The sequence below is a fragment of the Eurytemora carolleeae genome, unplaced genomic scaffold, assembly GCF_000591075.1.
Source record: "Eurytemora carolleeae unplaced genomic scaffold, Eaff_2.0 scaffold920, whole genome shotgun sequence".
Lineage (NCBI taxonomy): Eukaryota > Metazoa > Arthropoda > Copepoda > Calanoida > Temoridae > Eurytemora > Eurytemora carolleeae.
In genome coordinates, this window is record NW_019396837.1 from 84603 (window position 1) to 105905 (window position 21303).

Here is a 21303-nt window from a genome sequence, read left to right on the forward strand (position 1 = left end):
CGTCACTTCAGATTCATGCTAGAAGGTAGAGATTTCACAATATTAACGGACCACAAACCTTTAACTCATGCATTGTTCAGGACGAGTCCTCCGTGGTCAGCTTGTCAACAGCGCCAACTTGCATACCTGGCAGAGTTTACTAGCTCCATTATCCACGTTCCTGGTAAGGAGAATTTGGTAGCTGACGCCCTCTCTCGCCCCGTTTCGCCTGTAACCTCTCCGAATCCTAAACCTAGTTCATTTTTCCCAAGTTCTGCCAAACTTGCTCCGCTTCTCCGGGTACTGTTAAACCTTGCTCCGCTCCAAACCCTGTTTCACGTCCTTCTCAGCTCTCTCCTAAGCCTGTTCAATTATCCTCCATTTCTGCTGAATCCTGTGTTCGAGCTTTTATTTCAACCTGGGTGTCGAGATTTGGAGTTCCTGCGGTTCTAACATCTGACAGAGGTTCTCAGTTCACATCCTCTGTTTGGACCAGAGTCTGCACTACCCTAGGAATCTCAGCCTCTACTACAACCTCTTTCCATCCTCAGAGTAACGGTATGGTCGAGAGGTTTCACAGAAGCTTGAAAGCTTCTCTTCGAGCAAGATTAGCAAACTCTGACTGGATTTCTCATCTTCCTATGGTTCTCCTGGGTTTGAGAGCCACTCCGAAAGACGACACCGGCCTCTCAGTATCCGAGGCTGTTTATGGTGCTCCTTTGTCTCTTCCTGGTGAACTTGTAGATGTGCCTGAGCTACTTCCTGACGCAGTTCTCAGGAAAGTTAACAGAGCTGTTGAGGGTTTCGCCGTTCCTCCGCCTCATCATGTTCGTCCTGCCCCTCCAGTCCAACTACCTGAAGCTCTCATCTCGGCTAAATACGTGTTTGTTCGTGAGGATTCAGTTATATCATCATTAGCACCACGTTATCGAGGACCTTATTTGGTGATCGACAGGAGAGACAAATTCTTCCGCCTCCAGGTTGGTTCTAAGCAAGACGTAGTATCCGTTGACCGCTTGAAACCAGTCTTCAGTGATGTCCCTGTTACCACTACAATTCCTCCGCCTCGAGGAAGACCCAGGCTTAGACCAGCACTTGCTACTACAACCACTCCGCCTCCGTCCGCCGCAAAGAAGTCTAAGAAAGTTAGGTTCCTTCTCAATCCTCAAATTGTTCCGCCACCTATACCTTTACGACAGAATCCACACAGAGCTGCAAGAGATAGAAGGATCTGCTCCGCCATTTCTCCACCGTTCCTTCTGGGATGAGTACTGTGGCGGATATGAACATCGTCTTCCTGAATAATTCTAGAAATCCAAGGAGGAGTTTCCCGATCAGCTGATATAAAATCATGTGTTAAAGATTCAATTATTTTTACTATATAAGTTAAGATTTTAAATAAAGTTAATCGTTGAGTAACTCTTTTCCTTTAAAGTTGTAGCACGCCAAAATGCATCTATTTTTGTTTACAAATTCCATGATCCCCGCAAACTGACCTCCAGAGCCTCCTAATTGGCAACTTGGCCTCCTAGCCAATTTTTGGCCAATCAAAATCGTCTCCAAGCCTCAAGCTTAGTGATGTTAACGTTTTAATTTTTTTTGAAAACGAAGACAAAACACATAAACGAAAGGATTTTTTTTAATGATCCTTTTAAAAAGCTCATCAATTTTTAACGATTGTTAACAACGTTCCTTTGTTAACAATCATTAACGACAACCCTTCATTAATGATCGTTAACGATAATCCTTTGTTAACAATAGTTAACGACAACCCTTTGGTTACCATTGTTAACAAAGAGAGGAGGAGAGAAGTAACTGCCCTGAAGAGCAGTTTGAAAGAAAATATCAAGAAGTTTTTAAAAACTATTGTTCTTTTCAGAAAAGGAAGCGATCGTTTTTGAAAACAAAAAACGAATAACTTAACCTACTATGTCACGTCTGACAGGCTTCTCAACTCTTTCCAGAACTATTGCAGCTTTATATAAAGAAAGACAAATTTTATATAATTTCAAGGGTGCGTCATGTACAAATCTATCTGGACTACCACCAATTCACAAAACATTATAGTTTTTGTGAAATACTTGAATAATGAATTACAATAAAACCTCAAATTTAAGTTTTTCTCAAAAACTATTAAGAGTCAAATATTTTGCTGGACATAAGACGTGGCATGAGGCTCGGAGACAAATTTGATTACCTAGGAGTTGGCTAGGAGGCCATTCTGAGAATCATGAGGCTCGGGAGGTAAGTTTTACGGGGCTCATGAATGCTCTGCACCCCCTCCATAGCGCGGCTAACGTGTTCACAAATTAAATTGAACAAATTTCAAGTTCTAATTGCAAAGCTAAATCTTTACTTTAGAACTCTATTTTTTCAATAATCCTTGTCAGAGTTATGCGCGGCAGCGAGGCTCACAGATTAACGACACAGTAACCCAATTTTTGATTTGGTGCAGCTTACACCAAGTCCTCATATGGTTTGTAAACATTTGATATATCAAAATATGAATATTTTATCGGCAACTACTAGTTTTATTTTTTTGTAATTTTACTTTAGTTACTTTTTATTTTACTTAATGTAAGAAAATTATCATACAAAAAATAATAAATTCATAAATTCGTCGACATCAATTTAAACCTTTTTGCCTAAAAAGCTTACTCAACACGTTTTTCAAATCTCAAATCTCAAATAACAGAAAAAGTTGCATTTTTCAATTAAATAAACATATTTTATAAAAAACAAATTATACAAATGATGATTTATTGAATTTAAGCTGGAGTTAAAATCACTGATATTTCTTCGTTTGTCCATTCACTGTTCACCTCCAACTAAAATAATAGAAAACTATTTCTATTAAAAGGACTGTTAGGAAAACTATTTGGTAATTACTAATTTCCTATAGTTATAATTCACCGTTATTTTGGTTCGCAGTGAAAGTTTGGGACAAAATCAAATCTTAAATGGCTTGAACCTTCTCGATAAATGGAAAATTTCTGTCTAAAAACTTTATACCACATTGTGCCAAATTATTCTGTTATAGGTAATTGTATGAAACGTTTGTATACTTGTTTTATTTCAATGGCTATTACTAGATCAAATAAACTTTGAAACAAAGCAGAAGTCAAAATCTAAAGTTTATGTCAATTTTACTTTCATTTCAATTGAAAAGGGTATTTTGGAAAATCCGGGAACCAATCAAAACTCTATAGCACACGTGCTATAAAATACAGCTAATTTAACTTTATAGCACGTTTATTATGAAATTCGCGATGAAGTGAGGAAGAAATAAAATTCATATTGTTTAAAATGTGCAGTAAATAAACAAATAAAAAACCAATAAAATATATAAAAATAACAATAACAACATTTAATTTTAAGTAAAGCATTTATTGTTATGTAGGAAGATTTCTGTATAAATTAGATTTCCGTATTTTTTTTTTTTTTTAAACTAATTACTTACAATTGTGCTAATTAATCCTTAAAGATTGTCTTTGTTTGAACGTTTTAGCGATTTTTAAAAGAAAGTGAACAGTTTAGAGTTGCAACAAATCTTAATTATAAGAAAACAAACAAAAATAATTCAATGCAATCGTCTCTGAAGTCTCATTCTTTGTGTATGTATAACCAAGACCATATATTTATCCCTGAAAGTACCCAATTACCTCAATTGTAGCATTCAAAGCTAGAGTGCAACACCCCTTCTTCCAATTCACCAAACTATAAAAAAATGTTTTTATTCAAACAAACTAAAAAACTTTGGGATTTTTACCTTGGGAAAATTGTTACTGTGTATCCATTTTCATAATTCCATTCTAAAAATATTAAATCAAAATTATTTTTTGCTTCCTTGCTTTTGCCGTATATGTAAATCTCCAAAATCACATTCTGCTATATATTGACAGAAAACACTCTATCATCTACCTACACCCTGTTCCATGATAGGAACACTATCTCTACCTACATCCTGTTCCATGATAGCAACACTATCTCTACCTACACCCTGTTCCATGACAGGAACACTCTATCTACCTACACCCTGTTCCATGATAGGAAAACTCTCTCTACCTACACCCTGTTCCATGATAGGAAAACACTCTATCATCTACCTACACCCTGTTCCATGACAGGACACTCTCTATAGCTACACCCTGTTCCATGATAGGAACACTCTCTCTACCTACAGCCTATTCCATATCAGGAACACTCTCTATTCCTTCACCCTGGTTCATGATAGGAACACTCACTATTCCTACACCCTGTTCCGTGATAGGAACACTTTATTTACATACACCGTGTTCCATGACATGAACACTCTCTATAGCTACACCCTGTTCCATGATAGGAGAACTCTATCTACCTACACTCTGTTCCATGATAGGAACACTCTCTCTACCTATACCCTGTTCCATATCAGGAACACTCTCTATTCCTATAGGAACACTCTATTTACCAACACCATGTTCTATAATAGGAACACTATCTACCTACACCCTTTTCCATGATAGGAACACTCCCTCGACCTACACCATGTTCCATGATAGCAACACTCCCTCTACCTACACCGTGTTTCATGATAGGAACACTCCCTCTACCTAAACCCTGTTTCATGATAGGAACACTCTCTTTACCTACACCCTGTTCCATATCAGGAACACTGTATTTACGTACACTCTTTTCCATGGTTCCTACGATCAGTTCCATTCACCTACCCAATGTTCCATGTAATAATTTAGATTATTAACCTGGAACGGCTAAAATTGTGTTCCCAGGAATACGTGTATCAGGCTTGTAGATAAATATGGCTTCCCTGAAATAAAGATGTTAATAATTTTTTATAATCAACAAAAATTACTAAACTGCTCCCCCCCCCCTCCAAAAAAAAAATCAATTATATTCTTGCAAAAATCTAGTTTTCCACAAAGAATGATGGGATGAGGGGATAAGGTCTTGATATTGTCCATTTAAGTTAAACAAGTTTATCTTCAAAAGAAGAAGTAAATTTTATTATTAATTATACATCATTATAATTAATTTATACATCACAGTTTGAGTCGAGTAATCAAGTTCGTATTCAGACTATACGATTATACGTATCACAAGCTTTTCCTGTGTTTTAAAAATTGATGAAAATTGAGATGATAAAAATATAAAGACAAATTTAAATGAAACTTTTACAAATGTTGTAATATCTCCGTCAATTTTGAACATACAAAACTGTCAAACCAGGACCGGCGTTTTCATGAAAAAATGCCGTGAAAATCGAAGATTATATGTATGTCGTCAGCTAATTCCCATGTTTATTGCGACACCATGTAGTTTAAAAATAATTAATAATTTTACCTTGAATCCGCCGCATAATGAAAATATTTCACCTCCCCAGCAATAGTTTGTGGGTAAATTCTAGCATAGGTTTTAACCTAAACATTCAAATTTTAGGAGATATAAGGCTAACCCCTGACTAACCCTAAAAGGAACTAAGCGTAATTCCATGTGACATTCAAAAACAGATGATAATTCATAATCTTTTATCTGATCAAAAATGTGAAAAATATTGTGTCAACTTCTAGGCTTAAAATTGTTAAATCTGATAATTGTATAAATATCGTCTTCAACCTTGTCAATACAGTGTAATACACACAATTACCTTTTCTATATCTAAACATTCATCCATGGAACCAGAGCACTAGAAATATCGAATATTTAAAAATGACATGTTAACAAAATATAACGTAGGAATATATAGTGTTTTCTACTTCATAACAATTTATTTTTCATAGAATTATCAAATTTCGTAATTTTGTCTGGCCCTTAAAAATGACACGAAACTTGTTGCTTATTAAAATAAAAAAATTAATAAATAGTTTAATGAATGTTGAAAATACAATACTGTATGTTGAAATAATCAGTGTTTATTTTTATAAACTATTTTATTGAATATTAAAATTTATTTGAAAAAGAATTAAGTATTAATGTTTTAAGTTTTCTGTTTTTTACCTTGTCATAAGTATTTTCTGTTAAAAATAATCCATTATTATCCCAGGTAACGTTTCCATACCTATAAACGTACCTATTATTCCTGAATTCCTTTTTTGGGCCTTTAAGTAATTTAATTTAGTTGTAGAGGCTTGGGTACAACCTTTTTAGGACGGTAAAAATACGATTTGTGTAAAACAAAATCGAAAATAGTCCAAATAAATGTTTGTTTATTAAAGCTACAGATCTATTAATTGCATTTTTGAAAATTGCTTGTAAAACTGATGTAAAATGTAAATAGATTCAGACCCCCCCCCCCTCCCCCAGTCTTTATAAGAAACTTGCAAAACTTAAATCTAAAATGAATTTTACTTGTGTTTAATGTGTGAGTTATATTTATGCTCACCATTTGTATGCCCAATGGTGCCAGGAGTATCCCCACCTTACCAGATCATCCATTAAGTCTAACCTAATAAAATATTGAAAAAAATATTGGAAACAAAAGAATACATTTGTAAAACCTCGTTTGAAAAAATATTTATTGAGTGTTTAAAAGGTTTATCATATCTCAGTAAATGTGATGAACTTGAGTTAAATATTGAAATATTTAAATAATACTTACCAAAGATTTTAATTATTTAAACATTTATCTGGGTAACAATGAGGAAGATATCGTCGTTATTTCAACTTAAAAAGGGATGAATTCTGTAAATTATGTTCATTGTCTTTCCAAGTTTCCACTCGTGACTTTTATGGACAATTAAATATTTCAAGATAGAAAAACTAAAGTGGGTTCTTTGTTTGTTTTTAAATATCTTTTTAATCCATTACAAAAGACGACATTATGAAACGTCAACAAGTTAAATATATACTGGATGTCTAGAGAAGACGACATAAGTTACTATCTTTGTCTACCCGCTAAAATGCGGTGAATTTACGTAGATTTTCTGATGGGCTATCTTTAATTAGCAAAGTCTTTGATACTTACTGATTCCTATCATTATTTGTTTCCGTGACAAACCCAGCAATGCCTAGCCGTTTGATTTCTTTGGCTCTAAAAATAAAAAAGTTAATTTTTGAAACAAAATAGTTTCAAATTCGATTTTAGAAAGGGTCAACAAAATCGATTTAAAGGGACAGACCGGCTATGTAAGGTAGTTAAACTGAGTATTCAGTGTTGTGAATAAATTCTTTAGGATTCATTTGAGACATGTAAAACTTTTTAAAGATCTTTAAATCCTGAGTTTGAGCGTAAAGTCGACAAAAACTAAAGTTGTATACATACATAAACTAACCTACCTTTTTAAATCTTAAAAGTACTTTTTGCGTAAAATTTTGTAAACACATATAAATATTTTAGCATATTTTCTAGTACTAATTTTTTCAACTAGAAGGCAGAACTTTGGCATGGCTTAGGCTTAAGCTTTACCAGCGAAACTTGAAATCCAATTCACAAACTTATTAACTGAGGTTGCACTTTTTAAAGGGATTAATTTCTTACCACAAACTCAAACTTTCTGATCTTTTAAACTTGATTTTAAAATCAGTTTGCACAATGGCCGAATTTAAAGAATTTTAGCGGCGGTTTAAATTTAAGCCGCGGTTTAAATATGGTTGGTTCCTCTTAAAATTGTATTAAAAGTTTTAAGATTTAAGCCGGCGCTTAATTTAAACCGGGTTTTGGCGGATTTAAACCGCGGCTCAAATTCTTCAAATTCCATCTCATATTTCAGTATTTCAAATTATATTGGGCCAAAAACTTCATTTTGTGTGGCAAAGGGGGGAAAATTGTCCATTACAGGCTCCAATGATTTAACCAACCAGTAAACAGGCTGAGCGATTCAAGATTCAAAAGTTTTGGTCTGAGGGCCAGAAGGAGGGAGTTTAAAAGTTTTGATCTCAATTTTGAAAAAAGTGGATTAAAGTACCTCAGATCATAGTACTTATCATCCGGAGTAACCTCAGGAAGAACAGAGTTGTGGAAGGATAATACAGATCTATAAGAGAAAAATAATAAAAATATATTTATAACATGGCAGATATATATATTTCAAACATCGCATAAATCAAAGATTTAGATATGGTTAAATTTAAATTTCTAGAAAGTAATGGGGAAGTTATCAATTTTTTTGATTGGATTATCTTGTTAATCGTCAGCTGTTTGCAAGAAAAATGACATTTTATCGTTTTCAAATTATTAAACATTTGCTTTGAAACATTGAGATTATATAGAAGTATTTGTTCTGTAAGTAAACATTTACTTAAGAACAGAGATAAGAGAAGATCACGGGAACTTAAAATCAGCTAACTTGAACTTTTTTTCTGATATTAAATAGTATCACTTATGATCACATTATTCATGGAGGGAAGGGGGGGGGGGTTAGGTAACCAAATATTTGTTTTAATTTTTACCTATTTTTAAAGTCATCTCCTCCAGGGGGATGAGCAAATCCGTAAGTCTCACCTGGTATACATTTTGTAGTGAAATATAAAGAGATTAAATAACCAAGAGAATAAATAGTACAGTCACGTGACAGTAACTGAAGCGCTAAATCAATGAACAATATATGTCAAAATAACAAAGAGTTCACCAAAAGAAACTTAAAATGCAGAAATATAATGATATTTTTGTAGATTATAAATGGTACCATCTATTTTATAAAAAATTATTTTAAAAAAAAAGATATTTTATTTTTAAAGTATACATACTCTATTTCCATGATTGTACCGAGAGTTCCAAGCAAGGTTTGAGTGAAATCAGTCAATTAGTTTCTAACTTAAGATCGGCCATACAAACGGACAAAAAAACAACGATTACACTTTATATTCAAAGATGATTGAAAATAATTTGCCAAAAAAATATCTACCTATTCCAGCAATTTCCCATGTAACCGATTCGAAGAAAATAAGATGAGTTTGATCATGTTCACGAATCCTGTCATTGACAGCATCATACATAGGCTGCAAATATCTGTTGTCAGCAACACCTACAATTTAAAGGGACCTGTACGTTCTTAAAGGGAGTGTTCGCCAAAATTGAAAGGGGGTGTAGGCTTTCGTCGAAAAATATTCGACAGTGATTGCTACTGATATTACTTCTATCTTTCGCGTCTACAAGGAAAAATTGTTAACAATCTCGTACTGAAGAGTCGCGAAAGTTCGTAGTAAGATTTTGACTCTACTGGAGACCATCTGGAGGGAATTCATTTTTTCTGGATAGACGCAGGGTGATTTACATTCCACTGGAGGGATTTAAATATCTTTCCAGGGGTTTCAGAATTCCACTGGAAGGATTCATAAATCTTTCAAGGTCGTTTATAAATCCACTGGAGGGATTCAGATATCTTTACAGGGGGTTTATAATTCTACTGGGGGGATTCATAAATCTTTCCAGGGGGTTTATAAATCCAGTGAAAGTTGTAATATCTGAATGACTTATTTGGAAATAAATTGATTTGTTTCCGATCCGAGTTGAATATTGCAACTTTAAAAATTTGATGCTGCGTTCTTCGGTAAGAGTCGTTTTTTTATAATTTTCTCCTTACAGACGCAACATATATAAATAAGATTGGTAGCATTCCCTATCGAATATATTTCGACGTCAGCCTAGCTATACCGCATTTCATTTTTCGCAAAAACTCTTTTTGATGGAACTGAGTTCTTGTAAAAAAATCCTTTATCTTTGCAATTCTATCTCATAGACCTTTCATATTTCATTCTTTGAGTTCTGAGGCCGAATTTAAAGAATTTGAGACGCGGCTTAAAATTGAGTCGCGGCTCAAATAAGGTTGGTTTAACTTAAAATTGTATTCATTGTTTAAAGATTTAAGCCGACGCTCAATACAAACCGGTTTTGGACGGATTTGAGACGCGGCTCAAACCTATTAAATTCGGACTCAGTTCCATCAAATGATTTAAGTTTGCAATATCAAATGTTTACTCCACCAGCGGAGGCCGAACTTAAAGAATTTGAACCGCGGCTTAAATTGAGACGCGGCTCAAGGTTGGTTCCACAAAAAATTGCATTCAATGTTTCAATATTTAGCCGGCGCTCAATTGAAACTGTTTTTTGGCGGAAATGAAACATGGCTCAAATTCATTTTTCTTTGAATTGATTTGCTTGATTTAATCTAATCTATAATGTGTAAGATATCATATATGTTTTTCTAAGTTAAGATTGTTTAATTCTAAGAACTCGTATATGTTTCTTGCAGAACGGAGAAATCTGCGTTTCACTTTTGTAGAGAAACCTCCATTAAAAAGTTATAAACATTGATATGTAATTCATACTTGATAACACAAAGCTTTAAGGGCAAGGTTTCAGGAAATTACCATCTATGTCTTGGAGAGTCACTTTAAATTATGATGGAATACCTGGAATAAGTAGTTCAGGTTCTTCATAGGTATTTCCACACCAAGGCTCATTCATTATCTCATAGCCAAGAATATATTCATTCTCACTTAATATATATTCATTATCTCATAGCCAAGAATATATTCATTCTCACTTAATATATATTCATTATCTCATAGCCAAGAATATATTCATTCTCACTTAATATATATTCATTATATAATATCCAAGAATATATTGAATAATAAATATAATGAATTATGAATATATATTCATAGTAAAATATACTCTTCAATCAAGGATGACTTATGTTTGTCATAGAAACTCTGGTAATTTGGGATATCTTTGTATAAAGGCTGTTTTTATTTTAAATCTTTTTATTATTTGTTTTCAGGCGGACATATTTATTTGGAGATTAAAATAAACACAAATCTACAGTCTAGTTTGTAAACAAGTTTTAACAAGAAGTTTTTTTTAGGATGTTTAAAGGATGGATTGGAGGTAGCTTGAAACTACTTTTACTGTACATTTAAGAATGCACACAAGTGTAGTCAGTTACACACATTACATACTAATATATAATTAGATATCATTAAAATGTTTCAAACCTGAATCGTTCTGCTACTTTCCCCCAAAATTCCACAAACCTATCAAGCAATCCATCGTAGTTCTGATACAGCCTCCCCACAGACTTAATACAAAGTTACAGCTATTAAGTCTTCATCTTTGCCTTTTGCCTTTGTATAATTTCTCCAAACCCCTCCCTCACTATATCCATAAGGACTCATATAAAACCAAATCAGCCAGAAAATCTGAGCTGAAAACTTTAGAATGGTGGATATCGAGATTAATGTGTGATCCTCTCTTTTTCTTAATATCGAGACTAATCTAATCTTGTACTTGTATCCTGAAAACTGTATAAAATTCAACCAATCAGAGTCACGTATATGAAGCTGATAAATTTGAAATTTTGTGCGCCATTTAAGATTATATACAGAAATGGGAGGAACTCTCTAATTTAAAAACCCGGTTTTTTATTTTTCTCTACTATATCCAAGAAAGAACGGATTAAGAAGAAAATCAATAGTGTGTCCATTGGATACTCAGATTAGATAAGATAAGATAAGATAACGTTTATTGCTAAAATAAATGTATCTGTATACAGATAGAGTTTACAATCACAAAATTGATGATTATATTAACAGTACAAGTATAANACTGATGTTCATAAAGTAGTTTAAATTTATTCAAATATTTCATAATTTGATTTGCTGCCACTTTTTCTAAAAGTTTTGAAAACGAAGAAAGCAAACTTATAGGCCTATAATTTGTAAAATTATCCGTTTCCCCAGCCTTGAAGATTGGGACGATTTTTGCAGTTTTAAGAGTGGTAGGAATAAACCCAGTTTTGAAAGATAAATCAAATAAATGACAGATAGGACCCATGATAATTGGTATGATAGACTTTAGCAAATTTGTTGAAATTTTGTCTGGTCCAGAACTGTTTTTACTTTTTAGTTTTTTAAGAGCATCATTTATAATATCGGGGGTCATATTTGCAAAAACAAAGATTAAGTAATCGGGATTAAGGATATCTCATTCTAAAGTTTTCAGCTCAGATCATTTGTTCTTAGATTATGTACATGCTGACAAAACATTTCTACTGTACCGTAAAAGGATGTTTTACCCGACAAAATCAACAAAATCATTGAATTCTAACCTGTTCTAAAGCATATGTAAAATGGTAGTTAGGCCAAGGAATACTATCACAGTCAACTCTGAAAAATTGATAGTTACACCATTGAATTAAATTAATAAGAGTAAAAATAAGAAGTAAAAGATAGGGTATTGTCATGGTAATGTAAAGAGTGGCTTATACACCTGAACTATGATTACTGAACAAAAATCTGGGTCTTAAAAATTATTGTTAATAAAATATTCTTTGTTTATAACAAAAACTATTCCCAGAGGTACATCCTGCTACGTTTATTTATCTCATTTTCACGCTTGATGTCTATTCATAGTCAAAGAATATTGAAAGAATAGCATCTATGGAATCTATGCCATTAAAATATTAAAGATCACTCTTCAAATCAGAGTGATTACGAAAACATTTTTTTTGTAACTTTAGAGGGACTGTTAAGGTAAAATAATAAAGGTAAAGGGTAATTGCCTTAAAATTTTAGGAAATGGTATATGAGTGCAGTCTGAATTGTATAAGCTCATATATTTGAGATATGTTATATTGAATCAAAGTGTAAAGAGATTATTTTTAACATATAAGGAACGAATCTGAAAACAACGATAATCCAGAGGTGCTCAAACATTTAAGGTAAGCTCCTTTTTTCAATTACTTGTTTATTTTCAATAGATATACTTGTTTTTAATCTTTTTTTCTCACAAGACCAGAATTTCCCCAAATTACATGCTGAGTACAGTATCTGGTCAAGGGGCTTCATTTATTTCACATGACCTGAATAACCATGCAGTACTTGGCAGAAACATGTTGCAGCAAAATAATTGTCATCAAAATAAAGCATTTTATTTCAGAGGTAACTTAATTATGACATTCAAATTATAATGGGAGCATACCTAAAAATTGTCGTCACCTCTGGATTATTATAGGCTTTTGATTCGTTCTGTATTTGTTGAAAATGATCTGTTAACACTTTGATTCAAAATTACTAAAAATATAAACTTTTATTTTTCTTTACCTCCCCGGATATATGTTTTCATCTGTTTCGTATTCCTCAGCAAGTGGAACAGGAAAATTGTTCTAAAAAACGTCTATAATTTGATGAGGTGAGCCGGCCGTCAGAATTATAATTTGTCTTTTTTATAGTGATTTCTGTCATGATATTTCTTAAGTCAACCTAAGCATATAATGGAAAATCCAGCAAGGGGCTAATAAAGGAGTGGCTTAAAAAAAGTTCATCAATAAATTGAAGAAAAAAAATTAACCAATAAGAGCTGAAAACTTTAGAATAAGATATCCATAATAATGATCGCTTAATCTGATTAGTGATTATCCAATGTACACACTTCTGATTTTCTTCTAAATCCTTATTTTTTGGATATCCCTACTGTATAAAAGTTACGCTTGGTAACAATTACAGATACAATGCTATATCTGCTATATCGATTGGACTAATACACATTTTAGGAGTTTAAGCATTAATCTTGATATCCACCATTCTAAAGTTTTCAGCTTATGCCGGTTATTTTCGATAGCTAAATTTTGCTAGGGATTTCAGATGAGTAAGAAGTTAAGAACTATTGTGCCCACTGCCCGAACCAAGAGCATATAGGGATGTTAATCGTATTTAAAAAAAACTTTTTAAAAAAGCGATCTTTTTCATAAATGATCGTTCCGTTTTCATTCTTTCGTCGACGTTTTCATAACGAAACGATCGTTTTAAAAAAAGGAAAAAGTTAGCATCCCTAGATGCTATTAGTAAATATGCGCATTTCCAAGTGTGTTTATCGTGTTGACCTCATCATGAATAGCTGCCCAGTCAGGAACACCATTCCCACAAAACTTTCTGTTAAACACATCCTCAAAAATTTAAACTCATTAAGCATATTGTTAACATAAAAAAACAGACTATTAATCATATTTGCTTTTAAATTTAATAATAAATACTACTTAGGATCAACAGGGTTACCCACAAAAGATGGTAATGTAAATACGACCTAAAACTCTTTAAATTTGACGATTTCAAGGTTAAAAGAATTTGTTTGGTCTTGAATATAATCGTTTTTTGGAACATGCCGTAACAATTTCCAACAGTTGTCTCTGAATCTCGGATCCTTTGTGGGTAGCCATGTGTAATTGTAGGGGCTCCATTATTTAGGGAAAATAAATGAATTGCATAATCTTAAACTTTAGAATAGGAAATGAAAGTGCAAAATTCATCTCCCTGCAATCAAAATTTTGCATTTTTCTTTTGCAATATGTAACCCAGACGAGATTTTAAAACCCAAGTAAACCCCAAACTCGGGCTTAGACAGAACCCGAGTCAGGATTGGTTCTTATTCGACCAATGAGAGACTGTTTAGCAAGCTTTCTCTCTGCCGTCAGATCAATTGTGACAAGGAGATGTAAATTTCAAAAATTCAAACTTTACGTAGATACATTTTTTAATAATATGTTTATTTTAACTAATAAAATTTGACACCACAAATAATGAGATTTGAAAAGCTTAAACCCAAGTAAAACCCGGTCTTTGCCTCTGCTTAGACCCAAGTAAAGCTCAATTCAAGACCCTGGTTTTGGATGGCCTTGAATTTAGTAAAAACATACCATCTTGGATTTTTCTCTCTTTAAGGCTTGAGTTTTTATAGCAGCTGATGATTGTAAATTTTGTAAAATCTTTTATATTTGTACATTTAAAATCTCAGGAATTGAACAGAGCCTGCTGTGATTTAAAAGATCCAGGTAAATACAACTCAAGTGTAAGCTTCCGTTGGGCCTTATTTACAGCTTGGGCTTTTCGTTGTAATTTGCTTGCATCCAATTTTGCACAGATGCAGAATTGAGTTCATAAAACACTGGCATAATATTGTATTGGGCGAATTTTCAGAGTTGGAATTGGCACATTCTGGGTTTCGATGAGAACTAGACTCAACATTGAGCCTTATTTTCCACTAAAACAAAGCAAGGTAGGTTTTTTTTTTCATTGGGCCTAACTCGGTAAGTCAAGTCTTTAAGATCTTGCAGCTGTCAATCACATGACACAAGCAGTCCTCAGAGTTGGGTCTAAGATTGGAACTTAAAGCTGGGTTTAAGGAATTACAACTCGAGCTGAAACTTTTAAATCAGGTGCTCAGGAAAAATTCTAAAGCAATCATCCAAAATATTTATTTTTTTTCAGAAATATCTGAAATTATTCTGAACTATAGTCATAATTTCAAACAAAGTCTCCGGAAAGTTGTTGTAGAATAATTTTTTTGTAGTAATGTATAAAAAAAAATTTGCGGAGCAGAGAGAAAGGGAAAAAATAAAAATAAACTTTTAATTAATACCTGATGCATGTCTAGTAAAGAATAAATACCCCTTTCTCCAGCCATATTTACAATTTCCTCAACTATATCTTAGCAAGTAAAACCTCACATTATTCTTTATTTTCAAGATTCTAGTTTTGTAGTTTTTTATGTGTTATTATATGACCCAACAAGGTTAGGATAAAGCAACTTCTGTTTTACCGAGCTTATCTCCTTATAATGAAATTTTAGATTTAAAAATATGCTAAAATTTTTAATTGAACTCTGTATCTAATTCTAACCTAGATAGGTTTCATTATATTCTCCCATTGTTGGTTCGTATCCAGCCCAGAGCACACCTAAAAAATAATATCACAATTCTTGTTACTTTTAAACTCTACCAGTAAGTAAGTAAGTAAGTAATCATTTATTTATGAAAAATAACAAAAACATACAAAATTCAGTGTTTAAGGAGAAAATATTTGAAAACCTCCAAAAATAGAGGTTGTGCGAATATTTCCCCCCAATTCTAAAAAAATAGAAAAAATCGAAAAAAAAGAAAAAGGAAAGGAAAGGAAAAGGAACGTTACATATTTATTGTTCACATTATATTTAAACTAGTGGTGGATTGTTTGTATTTTTCGACAAAATAGAAATAAAAATGATAGATTTATTTGTAATGTTTAAAAATATAAGATAGGTTTTTTGGGTTGTGAAAATGAATAGGTTAAAAATGTGTATTTTTAAGCATCTTTTTAATTGACGCTGAATTTTTACATCCTTTATGTTTGATTATATCTTTTACTCTTCTTAATCTTTTTAGTCTTTTCTTTGTAAAATGGTAATCTCCAAAATTGTGGTCTCAAGTCTGCCTTTTTTAAGCTTTCGAAAATATCAGAGATTTAAAGAATTATGTTCAGATTTTATAAGAATGTAGGTTAACAATTAGATAACATTTTTTATTTCAAAATAGAAGATCTTCAAATCGTTGTAAAGTTTTCAACTATGATGTTTGAAATGACCGGAAAAGAAAGCAATGATAAATATTTTAATAAAGTTTTTTTTTCATTTCTTGGTGGGCAGAGGGGGGGGGGTAATTTACCTAATCTTATGCTATTGTATCCCATAGAGGCCAGTAGGTCTGCATCCTCTACACTGAAGGACTCCTATATTTACATGGTATTTAATTAAAAATATTCAATTCACCTTAATATAGACAACTCTGAAACTTATATATATATATAATTTTATTTTATTTATGTATATTTTCTTAAACTGCCATTCTAGGAGCTGCTCGAAGCTTAACAAAGAGATATATGTAGGTAGTTAATACAGCATAAAAATGTCTTTGTTGAAAGTGCTTTTTTTCCTGAATGCGAACTTTTTTTGGCACTTTTATTTTGTAAAAATAAATAAATAGCCATGAAATATGCGGGGACAATGGAGACATCTTTTTAAGATGTCTATATAGATATTTATTCAAAAAATTATATTTGCGGCATTCCATTATCAGGAGATTTAGAAACGACTTTTGATAAATTCTTTCGATGTATTCTTTATTTAGGGTTTAAATGTAGGCAAATTTAAGTATTACTTCTCCCAAAAATTGAACGGAATATATTTTGAAAAAATTAATTTCACTTGAATCCTAAAAATACTGACCTTCGCATCAAAGCTAGATGTATCTGGAACAAACGGAGCAGTTTTATAAACAACATTAGTACCGTGGAAAAACCGGGTTCGACCTTAGGAAAGGAAAGGAATAATGTCCCAGTGAGACCCAGAACACTGTGGAATAGAAAGACGGTTCATGGATTTTTAGATAATCCAATGAACATTAAAGGGACAGACCGGCTATGACTGAGTTAAACTGAGTTAAACTGAGTACGCTGTGTTGTGGACAAATTCTTTAGGATTCATTTGAGACGTATAAAACTTTTCCACGATGTATGATTGCTGAGTTTAAGTGCATAGTTGACGTTAAAAATCGTGAATTTGGATGGGTACGTTTTCAGAATCGGTTTTTTAAAATTATTAGATAACAACAAAACATAAAGTAAAAAATTTTACCGTAATCTAGATGATTAGGAATATATTTCTCAAAAGAAATTTGTCAATAAATCAATGCTAGAATCAATCATTTCGTTTTCATCATTAAATTGAATTTCTTATTTTCTATGAATATATTTGCAGATTTTTACAAATTCTTCAAATGTCGTCTTTTTAATAAAAATTCCAGAAAATCTGCTAAAAATATTTGTGAATAACAAGAGATCATAGAAACTGACAATAGAATAAGATTACTTAGTTTGGAGGATAAGATTAATTTTTATTTTCTCAGCCTGTTTCTAAACAACTAATTAGTTTAATGTAGAATTTTGTTTACATTTTTTGTCGTCGTTATTTAATAATTTTTAAAAAAAATTCTGAAAACGTATCCACCCAAGAATACAATTTTTAATTTCGACTTTGCGCTCAAACTCAGGATTTACAGATCTTTAAAAAGTTTTACATGTCTCAAATGAATCCTAAAATTTGTCCACAACACTGCTTATATACTTGGTTCAACTACCTTACATAACCGGTCTGTCCCTTTAAACACAGACCAATTACGCTTGACTAATTGATTTTCAAGCTATTATCAAAACTATTTACTTTATAAACACAAAAAAAAAAAATTAAATGTCGTCTTTTTTCACTGTTTAAAGTCTTTAAAACTTATACTACGCATGGTGGGATTAGGGATTCGTTTTACAGAAACTTATAATGTTTTAGACTTTTCAAAGATTTTACGACAATCTGTTAGGGTTCCAACATTTCAAAATTATATTCTGTAGAAGTTGTCTTTCATCAAACATTCAAATTTGTTAGCCTAGAATAAAATATAATGCAAAAACGATAATTTTGGGTTTTAAAACGACAATTTTTGAATCGTTATTGCCTTATATTTTCACCTAGGATAACAAATTTTGAGTGTTGGATAAAAGCAAACTTCTAAAGAATACAATTTGAAATTGTTGGAGTCTTCTCAGATTGTCGTAAAACCTTTCAAAAGTATAAAAATATTGCCCATCGCTAGGTGGGATGTCAATAATACTTGAATGCATAGAAAATGGATCGTTGTTACTCGCTCTTTAAGATTTTTTTGTATAAAATTTGAAAAGTACAGTTTATAAATTGAATTGAGATCAATTTTGTTTTTGAAAAATAATATCGGAGTTATATTTTTCTCTTATAAATTTAATTCGATCGCGGCATGAACAAAACCCCCAAAGTTTCACGAAAACCCAAAAATACAGTAATAACAAGAAAACCGTAGATGTCTTCTTTGATATTCCGTTTCATAAAGAGGTGTCTTAAGAGATATGTGTTGTAACTAGAACGCTCTAGAAATGTACAGCCTTACAGGGTACTTTTTTTCAGTTAAAAATAATAAAAATGACATTTTATAATTATAGGAAAAAAGCCAACGAATTTTTCTAACCTTCCGTGTCCAGTATCCTATGCGTTTCTGGATTTACTGTTAAAGTACAAAACATGATATAGCTGTGTAGATGCAAAACGTTTTCAAAGGTTTGTACAAACCATTTGCTCACTTTCTTTGAGTTATGATATCATAGAATGTATGTCAAGGGAAAAAACAGGTGTTAAACTAATATCATTGATAAACTCGTCTTAGCTGCTTACCTAAAAATATATAACTTTCTATTGTTGATTTGTTAGTTATATTGCATATTTTGTTGCAAAATTTGTGCAAAACGTGGCAAAAATAGAGCAAATTTTAATTATTATTATCCTCCTGGGTTTCAGGCTTTCAGCTTTTTAAAAAGCTATGAATCATCAAGATTGAACAATTTTCAATGGTATTAAAATCAAATTTAAAATATGAGGTAAAACAGGCCTATTTCTGGCTTCCCATTACATTTTCAAGCAGTCCCAAAGGTTTAATTCTTTAATAGGATTTAGGAAAACTCAAGAAATTTCAGCTTTTTTGGTTTTTAGCAATATAAAAAACCATAGGGGATGGGGGGCATTTTGACCCTCCCCCCCCCCTGCAGGAATATGGTTAAGAGATTAAACGGAGGTGACTTTTATTCCTCGTTATTTTGTCAAAAATGCATTGCGTATTTTCAATATTATGTTCATTCCTATAAATTTGCTGCTACTGCAGCTGCTCAACGAGAGCTGAAGCAAAAAAGCTACTGCACTCAGGAGCAGCATTTTCAAACTGAGATAATTTAGGAAATCTTATCTTTCTAGTTTCTATGGCTATTAAAAGTTATTGAATCAGAAGTCTAAATACACGTGTGTATCACCAAAATGGGAATATATTAATTATTAAAAGAAACTTTAACATATTTTTCTTAATATAGAGTTATTAAAATAATTTCAAAATCAACTAAAAAAAAACTCTATATTTATGTAGACCAGGTGCCTTGTAGTTGTAGACCTTCGTCTGATAAAAAGTATCACTGCTTTCATCTTAAAATTCACTATTTTAAATTAAAGTTCTGTATAAAAGATACTTGTAAGTTGTTGATATATGCAGGATTCGATGATATCGTAATAACTGAAACGATAAACATGTTATGTAATGAGTAATTATCAATGTCGCCTATTTGTGCATAACTTTGAATATTTTAATTTTTTCTTTTGCTATATATATATATTAAAAAAATTTGCTATATATTAAAAATATTTGCTATATATACAAAAAATTTGCTATATATTTTAAAAATGTATTTAAACAAATTTAAATTACACTAATTATATCTTTGTGTGTGAATAAATCTCTATAATAATGAAAATAAGGAAATTCTTCTCTATATTCAATAGGGTTTGAAAATTATTAGATGTATGGTCTCTAAAAACAAAGTCAACAATACCATGCAATAAACCGTTAATACCTTCAACCTTTATTCATTTAACCACCAAAAGTGCAAAAAAATCCTACAGTGGGCCCTGTAAACAAATCTTACAGTGGGCCCCGTAAACAAATCTTACAGTGGGCCCTGTAAACAAATCTTACAGTGGGCCCCGTAAACAAATCTTACAGTGGGCCCCATAAACAAATCTTACAGTGGGCCCCGTAAACAAATCTTACAGTGGGCCCCGTAAACAAATCCTTCAGTAGACCCCGTAAACAAATTCTACAGTGGGCCCCGTAAACAAATCCTACAGTGGGCCCCGTAAACCAATCCTACAGTGGGCCCCGTAAACAAATCCTACAGTGGACCCCGTAAACAATTCCTAAAGTGGGCCCCGTAAACCAATCCTACAGTGGGCCCCGTAAACAATTCCTACAGTGGGCCCCGTAAACAAATCCTACAGTGGGCCCCGTAAACAAATCATACAGTGGACCCCGTAAACAAATCCTACTGTGGGCCCCGTAAACAAATCCTACAGTGGGCCCCGTAAAACTTTAAAATAGGAAAACAAATGTTAGACTGAAAATACAGAGCGTCCCATATCATATTAGATTATCTCCAATCTTTAATACCTAAATACGCATATTATACTAAAAAATCTAGCATTTTCTGCAAAAAAAAAATTCTATTAGCCTTATTAAATTTTTTTGATTTGTCCCTCAAATCGCAATTTAGACCCGTTCTCGGTCTAATATGATGTGGGACACCCTGTATGATTATAAAAAATGCATGAAGTATTTGTGATGTGTATACACAGACCCATTTCACTTATAAGTTCTTATAAAACTATTTGCATTATGGCCACATAAAATACACTTAATGTTGCTTGGATGTCGTCTTTATTGGATTTATATAAACCTTCCCTGAGGTCATGTGAGGTCCCTAAAAAAATTGGCCACAATCGATTAAGCCGTTGTCCTGCTAACTGGACACAAATAAGTACACCCAGGGACCAGAAAAGCCAAAATAATGTATATAAAATTTAAACATTATTTATTAATTTATTACAAGAAAGCTTTATAAATAATATAAATAGATTATATATATTAACAGTTTAAATATGAATAATAATATATAGTGCAAATT

General features: G+C 32.3%; 2 protein-coding genes across 2 annotated transcripts; one reads left to right on the top strand and one right to left on the bottom strand.

Annotated features, from left to right (window-relative positions):
- Window positions 1–67: 67 nt before the first annotated feature.
- Window positions 68–1247, top strand: LOC111709232 (uncharacterized). The gene is made up of 2 exons (XM_023482855.1): window positions 68–163; window positions 252–1247. The coding sequence occupies exons 1-2, from the start codon at window positions 68–70 to the stop codon at window positions 1245–1247; spliced, it is 1092 nt and encodes a 363-aa protein (XP_023338623.1).
- A 1475-nt stretch (window positions 1248–2722) lies between these two features.
- Window positions 2723–19532, bottom strand: LOC111709234 (endoglycoceramidase). The gene is made up of 23 exons (XM_023482860.1): window positions 19438–19532; window positions 18774–18809; window positions 16952–17034; window positions 16392–16455; window positions 15592–15648; window positions 15332–15399; window positions 13800–13862; window positions 13021–13082; window positions 12027–12084; window positions 10915–10997; window positions 10327–10412; window positions 8820–8939; window positions 8365–8416; window positions 7881–7949; window positions 6941–7006; window positions 6359–6421; window positions 5974–6034; window positions 5624–5662; window positions 5320–5396; window positions 4722–4786; window positions 3749–3791; window positions 3642–3696; window positions 2723–2807 (listed from the first exon to the last, which is right to left on the bottom strand). Exons 1-23 carry the CDS (start codon window positions 19508–19510, stop codon window positions 2748–2750), a joined length of 1503 nt encoding a protein of 500 aa, XP_023338628.1. The 5' UTR covers window positions 19511–19532; the 3' UTR covers window positions 2723–2747.
- Window positions 19533–21303: the final 1771 nt, after the last annotated feature.